Source organism: Cynocephalus volans, chromosome 15, assembly GCF_027409185.1.
Source record: "Cynocephalus volans isolate mCynVol1 chromosome 15, mCynVol1.pri, whole genome shotgun sequence".
Lineage (NCBI taxonomy): Eukaryota > Metazoa > Chordata > Mammalia > Dermoptera > Cynocephalidae > Cynocephalus > Cynocephalus volans.
Window position 1 is genome coordinate 67,086,552 of NC_084474.1, and position 13,246 is coordinate 67,099,797.

At 32.6% G+C, this 13,246-nt stretch overlaps 1 protein-coding gene across 3 annotated transcripts in view; it reads right to left on the reverse strand.

Annotated features, from left to right (window-relative positions):
* The window catches only part of CSMD3 (CUB and Sushi multiple domains 3), a 1,171,099-nt gene that overhangs the window by 315,576 nt on the left and 842,277 nt on the right, over positions 1 to 13,246 (reverse strand). For all 3 annotated transcript variants that reach the window (XM_063079089.1, XM_063079088.1, XM_063079087.1), the window contains one exon: positions 11,307 to 11,463. In XM_063079089.1, coding sequence (XP_062935159.1) covers positions 11,307 to 11,463 — 157 coding nt within the window. The remainder of the gene's footprint in view (positions 1 to 11,306; positions 11,464 to 13,246) is intronic.

Consider the following 13,246-nt stretch of genomic DNA (forward strand, 5'->3'; position numbering starts at 1 on the left):
AAAATAAAGACGCATATGAAAAGTCATATATACTACAATTATTTACCATTCCTTGTGAAATTTGACACTCTGCTGGAGTGAAAATTTCTAGAGCTCAAAATGAATTAAAAATCTCCATTACATAAATCCGTTTGACTTTCCGAATAACTTAATCTGAGATCTTATTTTTTTCTTGCCAACATGTAGTATATTTCTCTAAGGATTTCTAATTTATTTTCAAGTTATTATTTGGAACCTACAAAAGAGTGTAAAGGATAACAACAAACTCATCATCTGGCTCTATCAGATTCTCATATCATAGTTGTTTCAGATTTACAGGAATATTAATTCAGATTAGTATTCAGATTAACATTTATATAAGTTGATTTATTTTCACATTAATATTATTAAGCAATAAATTTTGCAATCAAATTAAAGCTCCTTTTGTATCTCTTTCCAATCTTCTTCCAGTCTTTCCCTTCTGAGAGCTATCAAATACTCTGACTTAATATGTTATTCTCACACATAGATTTTTACTACATGTCTATTTGTCTATGAGCAATATGTAGTATGTTCTGCAAATACTTATACATTTTATAAAAAATAAAGATATTTTAATTATTCTCCTGAGGCTTTATTTGTTGCCCAGTATTCTGTTTTTAACCCTTACATTTATGCACACGCACACAGACACACATTTTGTTCATTTTAACTATTCTGTAGTATACCATTGGAGACATATTTCAAAACCGATTTATTTATTTTCCAGCATTTATTTTGTTTTAATTTTTCACTGCTACAAAAAAGGCTATACTTCTGTGTATTCTTTTGCACATGTGCAAGTGTTTCTTTAGGACATGCATCATGTAAAGATCCAAAATTTATTTGGTCATCAAGATTCATTCAAAATCAGCTAATCTGCTACTTAACTTCTGCCTTGGCTTTCTGAAAAAAAAAAATAGTTAAATTCCATCTTCAACATAATTTCTCTCAATTTGTGCATTCTCATAAGATGATGTCATATCTCATCAGCAAAACACTACCAATAATACAAATAAAGCACATTGTTTAGAAATACAAGTGACACCTAAAATTCTCTTTTTAAATGTAAGTAAACACTTTTTAATGTTACTTAAAATATAAAGGTCCTTACAAGCTTTTTTTTTTGAAAAACAGTTAAAATACAATTATATGTTTAATATTATAAAAGTTAAATTCTACAATATTTAGTCGTCAATGAAGATATGTTAATTTTATGTACCAAAAGTAAGAACTTTCAAATAGCTAAATAAAAAGGGAAAGGGATTGTTAAAAAGGAATTGACTATGTATGTTAGCTAAATGCATTACAGAAATATGCTTTTTGAAACCATAAATGCTAATAAAAGTTGACATAATAATGCATGGAAACAAAGATTATTAGATTATTCTTCAATAGTTTTAATCTCTATAGAATTGTTTGGTGGACTTAATTCACAATATTAAGCAGACTATTCTTTAAGAACTATATTTAATATTTGGTTATTATATTCCATTTAGGCCATGAGTCTTGCAAGAAAAGGTCTTATTTTAGAATTCTTTATATTTAAATGAGGTATATAAAGCACAATGTCAACTTTGCTATCACAAAATTCATAAGCAGGAAATACTCCAGGAACATACACAGTAACCATGATAATCCTCTTTGGACCAGGGAAAACAAAGAACATAAAGGGAATAAAGAAATGTAGAAAGTGTTAAAGAATAATTAAGAAATCATTTTTTCCTCACTAATTAAACTAATCAAAAAATTTGATACACATATATTTATCACTAATCAAACCATATCAAACATCAAGCCTTGAAGCTACAACTATAAAAGAATACTTTAAGAAGACAATTTGTTATAGTCTCTAATCTATGAAAGTTAAAAATTTAAACAAAAAGCCTTGTGGAAATTCTTGCTATGAATTTTCACTTGCTTTCAAGAGATAATTGAATTTTTTTTTAATTGCCAGTGCTCTGAGTTCTATGTATCAAATATGTTAATGATAGACTTCTCTAAATTATAATCCATTGAGCATGAAAAAAATAAGGGATATTATTAAATCGCTACTTTGTGTCTTGTATATCATAAATATGTACCTCATTCTGGGGTGATGCTATTCAACTTTGTCTGAATATTAATTTGTTCAAACCATCAGCTATTCGGTATTTGACCAAAATGTATAATTGGCACACTCTAGATATATCTAGGAATGGAATTTTACTAAACATTGCCAAATTACTCCCTAGGTGACTTTACCAATTTACACTCCCCAAAGTTCATAAGAGTTTCAACCTCTGAAAATTGTCATCAGCACATGGTATAAAACAGCTTTTGTATTTTTGTCGACTTTATGAGTGTGCAATAGCAAATTATTTTCCTTTTATTTTTCATTTCTTAATATTAGGTTAGGCACTGTTTTTTGTTTTTTGGGTTTTTTTTTTTTTTTTTTCTTTTTCTTCTTGGCCTCCGAAGTTTCCACTACTATGAAATTGTTGTTTGCCCATATTTTTCTTTTAGGCTAGGTAGTGGATTGAACTATATCCTCCCAAAACTCATTAAAGCTTAAATTGTATCCCCCACGTTTTATGTATTAGAAACTTAGCCACCACTGTGACTGTTAAGAGGGTGGGAAATCCTATTATGGTAATTGTAAGTTGGGGCCTTGAAGAGGTGATTGGGTTGTAGGTCCATGCAGTAGTGAATGGATTAAAAATGGTGGCCAGGGGTGTGGTTCTGAGGGCTTTAAAAGAAAGGAGTCTGTCTGTCTGTCTGTCTGTCTCTTTCTCTCTCTTGCTCTCTCTGCTTCCACTATCTTGCAATGTGAGACCACTGGGTCACTGTTGCCACCACCAGAAGGTCCTTGGACTTCCCAGCCTCAGAAACTGTAAGCAATAAATTTCATTTTCTTTATAAAGCACCCAGTTCCATGTATTTTGTTATAAGCAACAAAAATGGACTAATACAGGCTATTACTTTTCTGATTACCTTGTAGGATTCTTTTATAGAGTGTATATTTTTCTGTTATATATAAACATCTTCTAAAATTTCTTATCTTTGTTCATAGTGTGATTTGCTACAGAGTTTTTTTCTTTTTTTTTTTATAGTTTTTTTTTTTTGTTTTTTTTTTTTAAGTTATTGTTTTCTTTTTTTGTTGTTGTTGTTGGTTTTTCGTGACCAGCACTGCACCGGTCATTCCTATATAGGATCCGAACCCGCGGCGGGAGTGTCGCGGTGCTCCCAGCGCAGCACCCTACCAAGTGCGCCACAGGCTCGGCCCTTGCTACAGAGTTTTTTATTTGTCTCTTTGTTTTTCTTTAATTTGATGATTAATAACCAGGACTTGGTCAGGAAAACGGAAGTTACATAGATACTGTGAGTAGCTAAGATTCAATACAAGGAATTAGAGGCTCTGAAAATTTTGGAAATGCAAAGGAAGTGAAGGTCAGAAGACCACTGTTGGTCTTCAGGAAATTCAGTTCAGCGATACTGCTGCCACATGCAATCATCTGCCAACACCACCCTCCTGCCTATACCTGCCGTTGGAAAATAATGACTTCTCCAGCAATTCCACCCATTAGCTCTCATAGGACTACCTTTAATTGACAGAATCTAAGCAGTCTTAGCTGGCAAGAGAATTTGGGAGATATAGTCTTCATACTTTAAGGAAGTTCTCAGAAGGGCAGAAATGCTATTGACTAGTGACAGATTTTTGCTTTGATATCCTGTTCTAGAGTCTTCCGCTATCTTAAGGACATAGCTATTCCAGGCCACATTTTTAAAAAATAAAGTTTTGATATTCACTTACAGGTCTTCAACTTGCTAAAAATTAATTTTATCTAACATGCAAATTAGTAAGTCCTCAGTTATTTAAGTTCAGATTTGTTAAACTTCTGCAATATGAAGGCTATGAAAATGATAATAGGTGTCATTCTAGTATGAAGAAATAATATTTGATATTGTTTATATAAATTATACAGAATTAAGAAACCTTTATTTAGTATTTTAGTCATAATACCTATTGACTGGTTAATTCCAAGATTTAAAGAATAAAAGGAATGCCAAATATATCTGTTAAGTGGTTTATAGGAAATGGAACCATATGCAGTAGCTTCATTGTCCCTTGGAATTTACTTATTTTCTACTTGCATTTGCATCCAATAAATTATATACTAAGAATAAAATTAGAGTCAGTAGGTCATCTGATTATTTTTCATAGTTAATATTGCCAACAACACACTGGTAACTACATTAAAGAGTTTAAATAGGGTAATTAATTGCACATTTACAAGGCTAGTATGCAAAAAAAGCATCATAAATTATAAAATATAAAATTTTAAATGGCTATGTCCCATGTAAATTATTGAATAATTTCAAGCAACAAAACTGTAAGGCTGAGAAGATCCAAATATTTTTGAAGTTTTCTCTTGGGATGATGAACATTTTTCCAGTGGATTTTTAGTAAATTAAATGTTCAGAGAAGATAACAAGATAACATCAGCCCAGAAGTACTGCTTAGTGGCTGAGCATTATGAATATTTACCAGATCAGCTTTTGAGAAGACAATACTACATTCCATCAAAAAGGTACGATTTAGTTCTGTAATGGATTATTTTTAAAAATACTCAATTCCTTTCTACTGAACCAAAGTGGGGTAACTACAAATGAATAGAGCTAAAACAATCTGTAATAAAACATACTCTCAAGAAATAGAGTTTAGAGACTTTCATGATAACATGAAGGATACTAGGACTAAGTTATTCCCTGATAGTAAATTTGTGTATTTTTTTTCCTTTGTTTTTTATTTGGCAGCTGACTGGTATAAGAATTCGAACCCCTGATCTTGGTGTTATAATATCCGATAGTAAATTTGACCATTTAGAATGCATTCAGATTTTCAAGCATAAAATGACAAGCTTCTATGAGAAGAACTGCATTAAAATTTAGATTTTTTTAATTTTACATTTATGTGGGCAATTTAAAAAAGACATTACATCCACAGAATTTTAAATATAAAATATGCAAAACTTTGGGTGGGAGATAGTATAGCATAGTGGCTTAAAAGCATTGATTCTAGAGGCAGAGACCCTCAGTTCAATTTCTGTGTCTACCCTTATTAGCTATGAGACCTTTGGCAAGTAAGGTAAGTTTTCCATGCTTCATATTTCCTCCTCCTCTCACTAGGGATAATATTAACACCTCCCTCATAAGGTTATACCTTGTACCAAGTAGGTGGTAGATAACTATTAAGTATCATTATTTTTAACTCTTACATTTAATGTTATGATAATGTTGGAGTCTCTGTACCTCTTAAATAAAATCTAACCCTCTTACTATATAGTCCACCTTGCCTTTGCCTAATTTCCAAATTTATGTCTCATTTTATCCCATTCTATTTTCTCATTTAGCTCCATTCATACAATTCAAGCACTCTTAGGCCTTTGCTAACCTCTCTGCCTAGAACCCTCCACCCCCATATCAATATGTGGTTTTCCTTTCTTCTCATTCAGGCATCAACTCAGATGACATCTCCTCTGAGATGGAGTCTCTGAACAACTTTGCTCCAGTAGTTCCATCTCCTGTACTATAAATTCCATTGCCCTATTTTAAATTATTATTTTCTTTATGTTTTGTTCATGTTTCTTTTCGGTCTTGGTCCACTAAAAAGTTAGTTCCTAATGGGCAGGTCTTATTCACTATTCTCTTTATCCTCAGAACATATAATATTCTACTGTGAAAAGGTAAAATTTAAACATATGATCAGATGAATAAATAATTTCAATAATAAATAAGATAGAAAGGTTCAGTAGAGGAGTAAAAGGGGTGATGTGACAGGTGAACAAATAGAAAGGATGTTCCTACAAATTAGCCTTTAGAGAGAGATTTAGTAAACCACACCAGACTTAGAAATGCATTATTGAAATGTTGAGAGGCTGATGGGATCTGGTTAGAGCATCCTATTGGGTTTTGCTGAGTTCTATGAAAGGGTTATCCACAGCAGAGTGATGCTTTAGGGAGGATACTGTATTATGATCTTGATTTCTGATCTGTTCTTCCAACTTTGGAAGGAAATGGTAATTTTTTCTCACCTTACTCCCCTGTACTCTCTGGGAAAGACAGCTATGCTTTTATGGGTTTCCTCACAGAGAAGTTAACAACTAATTTGTGTTATGTAAAGCACCTTAAAATATGCCTCATCTAGATCTTTATTTGGGGTGTTTCAGATTTATCAAGGAGCAGAGTAATTGAGAGTTACTGTTTTGAGAAAAACAAGAAAGAGTGGCTGACACAGTGAGGGAACTGGATTCTGGGAATTTGGAGGAATGGAAGAGACGGGGGATTCCCTAATGGTAGCCAAGTTCTGACCAAGTTTATCTCACACAGGTTTTATACTCAAGCAGCATAACTGTCTAATCAATATAGAGTTGAGTTGACTAAGAAACATATTTAGGAGAAGGGGATATCTGCTCCTGCAAAAGACTAAATGATATTTTTCTTGACAAATCTGAAGATGAAGACTAAACAAATTTAATCTTCTTTAGAAAGATAAAAGAATGAGACATTTTATTACTTTAAATGTGGTGTAGGATTTTCATACTAGGTATGTATAGAATTTATTTATTGATTGTAGGAAGGTGAGAAAAGCTCACTGTCCTGTTAGTATAGCAGAACTATTAATAATGGGTGAGCCAAATGCTTTCCCTTTCTGAGCACTCAAGAGTCTCTGGATTTCCATGACACCATTAATTATAGAAGCATGTATTAATTAAATATCTTTGAACTTATGATTTTTTGAGATATCTGTGACAGCTGTACATTATAATAAACACTGCAAGTTATCTTCACAGTATCTCTTCTTTCTCACTAATAAAACCCTGATTTTGTTCCCAGCTATAATTTAACCATACCAGGTAGTATACCATTATAGTTTAAAGCTAAACCAATTAGATAGTCTGCCAAATACTCAATTTTCCAGGTTGCCTTGCTGGAAAATTAAGGCATAGCCACATGTCCCAGTTTTGGACAAAGAGAGAAAAGGTATGTCTGACAGGAGCTCCTGGGAAAGATTCTGCATTCCTGATGAAAGGCGCATATGCAGTTGGCACTACCTGTCCTTCCTTTCTTCCTGCCTTGAACATGCCCACATGTCACAAAAAGCATGAGTACAAAAATGAACCCTCTAGGGATGCCACAGCAGAAAGATAGGGGCAGGATCCATGCTGACTTTGTTGAGCAGTTGAATCAAGACCTACCTATTTACTCTTCCTTCACTTTTTCTTATATGAACAAAATACATCCTGGATGTTCAAGCCATGGTTAGGTTTTCCATCACTTGAAGCCAAAACAACATCTCAACCACTATTTCCACTAGCCTAGTTTCTATACTTAGTGATTATATAATGAATGAACCAATAAGGACAGTCGGGAAAAAAAATACGACTTAAAGTTCTGTCCTAGCATATTTCTTCATTTTATCTCAGCTAAATGCAATTATGTTTACCTAAACTGAAAATAATTAGACAATAGCAAGTGTTAGTAAGTCAACAAATAGATAATTAGAGAGTAACGATTATTAAATATGGCAGGTGTCATTAGATAGAGTGGTCAAAAAAGAAATGTTTGTGCTGAGACAAGAGAAGAATCCAGGCATGTGGAGTTAATCTGAATGAATTTTTTGTCATGAATATGCTTAACATGTCCTTCCTGGTCTCTGTGTCTTTCCTCATCTTATTCTCTTTGCCTGAAATACTTCCCACCATTTCTTTCTGTGAGCCACCAATCCTACCTTTAATACCACCTCCTTCATGAAGCTTTATCTGATCCTTCCTAGCCAAATGTCCTCTCTCCTGTTCTGATTCTTTCAATGTAAATACTAGGACATCCTCTGCATTACTCAGGGTTCTCTCAGTTACATGTTTCAGAAACAAAGCTGGAATAATGTAGGGAAGATATATCACAAAATGGGCAGGGGTAGAGAGTTTGCATATGAATGAAAGGATACAGGAATTCAAACACAAAGACATGGTCTTTGTCATTTTTTCCATATGTTTGAACCCCTTTAGCAATTCCATCATGTTCAGCAATCTATTAATTACTGCTTCTAAGAATTTTGAGAATATTTCAAATATGTGGCCTAGTAAAACCTTCTTTTAGTATGACAAAAGCATTTTATAAAATCCATATTCAGACCACATCTTAATTTACCAAGAATATATAAAAAAGATGCAATCAAACTAAAACTGACTAACTAAAGACATTATTAAGATAAATGACCCCCTGAATAACTATGTACAGTATGTTTGCAAACAAGTATAACCACAATGCAATGTGATAACTGTTATATTAGTTGCATATGTAAACTGCTACAAAAGAAGTGTTGAAATGTTGGCTAACTACAGCTGAGAGAAACAGGGAAAGCATCCATAGGGAAATATTTGTGATGAATTTTGTATTAGTCCGTTTTTGTGTTGCTAAAACAGAATACCTGAGACTGGGTAATTTATATAGAAGAGGTTTATTTGGCTTATGATTCTGGAATAGCTGCATTTGGTGTAGGCCTCAGGCTGCTTCTACTCACTGTGGAAAGTAGCAGGCAGCCCACGGTACAAGCAGATCACATGTCAAGAGGAAACAGAGCAAGAGGGGAGGTGCCAGGGTCTTTTTAAGCAAGGAGCTCTCAGGGGAACTAATAGAGCAAGAACTCACTCATTAATCTCACCTCCCCCCAGGGAGAGCATTAATCCATTCATGAGGGATCTGCCCACATGACTCAAACAGCTTCCAACACTGCCACACTGGGGAGAAGATTTCCACATGAGTTCTGGGGAGGACAATATATCAGATCTTGAAGTTCAAGAGTTCAATTGGTGCCCAAGGTGCATAGGACTCGTCCAAAAGAGATTAGCCCGGTCACAAGTGCTATGGCAGGAAAACAGAGTACATAATACATGGAGAAAGGGAACAAATTTCTTTCGAAGTCTGGAAATCCGTAGTTAACTATTTAGATAACTGCAGATATGTAGAGAAGTTCCCACTTAAAAATCATAAATAATATTTAGGATCAAATATGATTAATAATTGATGTGTTACTATTTCTAGATCCTTCTCCAACAGAATACAGTTCAGAATACAGTTCTTGGTTTACAAAATTGTAGGATCATTTATTCATGATCTCCAGAGGCATCCTAGAAGTAGGCTATAAACATTTTAGTTCCAGATCTGAAACTGAAACATTTCAGTTTCAGTTCTGAGACTGAAAAATATTTATAGATGTACACCTGCCCTTTAAAAAAATAATTGCTTTTATACTACCTTCCCAATTTTGTAGCTTCTAATCTTCATAATGACATACACATCTTACAATGAACTAGAGTCATTAAGAAAGAAAGGGTGACTTCAAATATTTGCTTAAGTCTTCTCTTTTCTGACATCTTATAGTTCACACTAATGACAATAAAGTCAATTATTTTACTCATTCCAGACACCTGACTACCCCATACAATTTTAAACCTAGGTTTGTCCTACATTGCCAGTATATTTGCATTAACAATCCCAAATTATACAGATTTTATGTATCGGAAAAGGAAATCTAGGTTTCCTCTTTGAAACCCATAAACATTTTAGACAGGAAAAAATGCAAACTGATGCAGAACAGACTATTATGTAAACAATTCACCATTCACGGCAATATGACTTTATATCATCAGCAGCCCTCTTAGAAAACAGAGAAAGAGGAAGAAGAAAGCAGATTAAGAAAATATTTTCCTTCCTGAGAAGATGACACCAATAATATTTGGGCAATAATACTCAATACCACTACTTTTATTCCATCACACAGTAATACCTGTAAATACAATTTGCTTGGACTTTCATTTGACTTTGGGACGGCTTCATAAGAAATCACATTGTATATACAGCACTGAGGATTTAAAAATATATATTCAGCATTCATTTTGTTAATTTATGTTTAGCAAATGTAATGACGTAACAATTCTTACACAAGGAGAAAAAAACCTTGAAATAAACAAGTAGAAAAATTAATCTCTAAGTATTATGCACCAGACTGTTTTCATATGAGTCATTTGTATATTCCTGTGTCCTGTTTCTCATATTATTAAGAGAATTTTCACAGGTGATTATTTGATTCAAATTCTGTAAAAGCCCATGTGATTCTCTTTGATGCTGTAACCTTTTAAACTTCCCAGTTTCTATAATAGTTTTCATTCATCTTATTTCTTAAGAAAATTCACAGAGGTCAGAAGATTTTCTCAAATGTTCTATTAGTAAAGATTTCTGGAAATTGCTACTTAATTAATTTTTTATAGTATTAAATGTGTATTATGAACTTCTAAGAATCAATTTGATCTGATAAATTGTTAATTTATTAAACACACAGCCAGTAACTACCTATTGTACATGTGCCTTACTTAATACGGTGCCTCACACAGAGTAAAAACTCAATTAAAGTATTATTTAAGTTGAATTTGTTTTTCATTGATATAATTACGGTTTTTTCTTATGGTACTGGTAAAATAATGTGAATTTAATTTTATTTTATTTTTCAGATAATTTATTAGACATATGTTGGGTATAATAATTGTGCAGAATGTGTGTGGTTAGCTCAGGATAGTTAGCTTATTCAGCATTACAATATGCAATCATTCTTTGTGTCCGTTGACCAGTTCCTCATTAGTCCCTCCTCCTCACCTTCCCTTTTCCACCTCTAGTAACCACCCTTCTTTTCTCTCTTTGTAAAAGTTCAATGTACTACTGTGCTTGTTTCTTTCTTTCTTTCTGTCTGTCTCTATTGTTTATTTGGTAAAATAAATTGTTATTATAAATAAATGAGATGTAACTCACCTACCTATGATTCTCATTCTTTGAACTTCTACTTATGCAATTGTCAGAAGAGCTGACTTTATTATAATAAAATAGCTGTGCATAAATTTATTTTTTGCAAAAACAATTCAACAGAAGAGCACAACAAACTAAAAGTTTAGTAACATTTTAGTGTGCATTCACCTGAAACCATCCAGTTATTATTAATGACTACCCAACAATAATCACTAAAAAGGTATCTGTACAGATGGGAGCTCAAACATTGGATTTCCATCTGTTAAAAGCTTAATTATATTTCTTAAACATTAAATGGGGAGAACCCTGCTATTTAAAAATATGTAGAAGGGAGTTTTAAACTGAAAATTGATAATCAAATGTTAGATATTACTTCAACTGCTGCATTTGAATTTTTTAATAAATATTCAGCATCAGCGTTGACCATTTTATTCTTATGAAATACTTACTGGTATAGACAAGTTGAAAACCTTCATCTGTCCCTTCAGAATCAGAATTAAATTCTAGCCAGAGCTGATTTGAAGTACTACTGAGTGTCAGTCCTCGCATAGATGCACCAGTAAAAGCACCCAGTAGATGAGTCGTTTTATCTTTTCCATCATAAATCTGAAAAATATATTTATAATTAAAATGTAAATGTGCCAGTAATTACCAGCTCAGAGCATGTATTTATATCTATGAAGAAGGGGAAATTATTATACCCTTCCTAAATCAAGTCAATACATGTTTCCCAAGGACAAATACCCTTCCTAAATCAAGTCAATACATGTTTCCCAAGGACAATTAAATATATTAGTTCCTACAAATATCAGGTTAAGAGAGGTAGAAAACACATGGAAAATTTTTAAATTCTGAGCTTAGTAGACTCTAAGTAATACTCAAACTATGTCGTATAACTTTGTTCTCAGTATAAAAACAATGCTTTTTCATGGCAAGGAATTTAAAATTGAGAATACAAAAAGATTGGCTTCCAAGGTTGGTTGATTGTTTGGTTATTGTTTTGTAACCTTCTCATAGGGACCAAACACTTGCTTGTTCAATAACACCATTCATATAAAATATATTTGTTTCTACCACAATTTCTATAATTTATCCATGTTCCTTAACTTCTTTCATTTATGACATTTTAAAAATATTAACTTAAAAGAGTACTAAATGCTTTTAGAAACTAATTTAACAAGGTAAAAATATACAATGACAAAATTGATAAGCTCCTACACATCCCTCCAACATTCTCATTCTTCTGAAAGTACAACTTATTGCACTCTTTTTTAAATATATATTTTTTAATCAATGCATTATAGATGTCTCTTCAGGTCAGTGTATATAGATTCTTCCTTTTGAAAACTGTGTAGTGACACTACCATAATTACTCTTCCAGTCCCACATTAATGAGCCCAAGTGTTTTGCTATTATAAGTAATGCTGGAATAAATACTCTTACATATATCCTCATGTTTTTTGGTACTTGCATTTCAATAAGAAAGTTTCCAGAGTATTAGATTTGGGGGCTATCACGTTTATGTATGGCCAAACTACTTTCAAAAATGTGTGTAATATTTAAACTCAAGGTTTACCAAAAATGCCTATTACTACTCTTTTTCCTTTAAGGCATGCATTCTCAACATGGTTATTATTACCTCCAAGAGGGTGAAAATTGGTTGTGGTAGCAGTAACATTTTAGATGTTACAATGATTTGTGGTTCCCAAAGATCAACTCTACCTAATAAATCTTATTTTGTAGAGTGTAGCTTTATGGAGTTGGGGGGGGGAGCGCCGTAGGTGAATGATAATGACAAGAAAAAGTCGAGAAATTCTGCTCAAAGTTACTTGTCTCTTGCCTCAAATTGCGTTACTTACTTGTAACCTGGTATTAGAGTAAAAATAATGTCACTAGCCTCCTAATCCAGTTATCTAGCCATAGCGACAGTGTTCACCCAAAGTGGTACTCATTACATTGATGTCACCTCAGAGATGATTTTTAGGTGGTATACATATACAATAGAATGTTTTATTATGACTATATTAATCTGCATGATACATTTGTCTCGTGCTAAATTGTTGGTTTAATCTGATAATCTATAATGATTATCATTATAATCATTATATAATTTATATATAATTTATAAATAAAACTCATGTGTAATTTTTTTTTTCAAATTACCTTTATCAGATTTTAACAGTAAGGTTATGCCAAATTAATAAAATGAATTAGGTCATTTTCACTAATTTTTCTAATATCTATATTATTCAGATAAAACGGTGCACCTTTTCTATCTGCATGTTTACATTTTCTTAAAAGAAATGTTCCTGAGTTTTTGGTTATTTAATTACTCCTCATCTATTTGTTAGGTTTATTTTCCACCTAAAATGCCTATTATTTGCATATT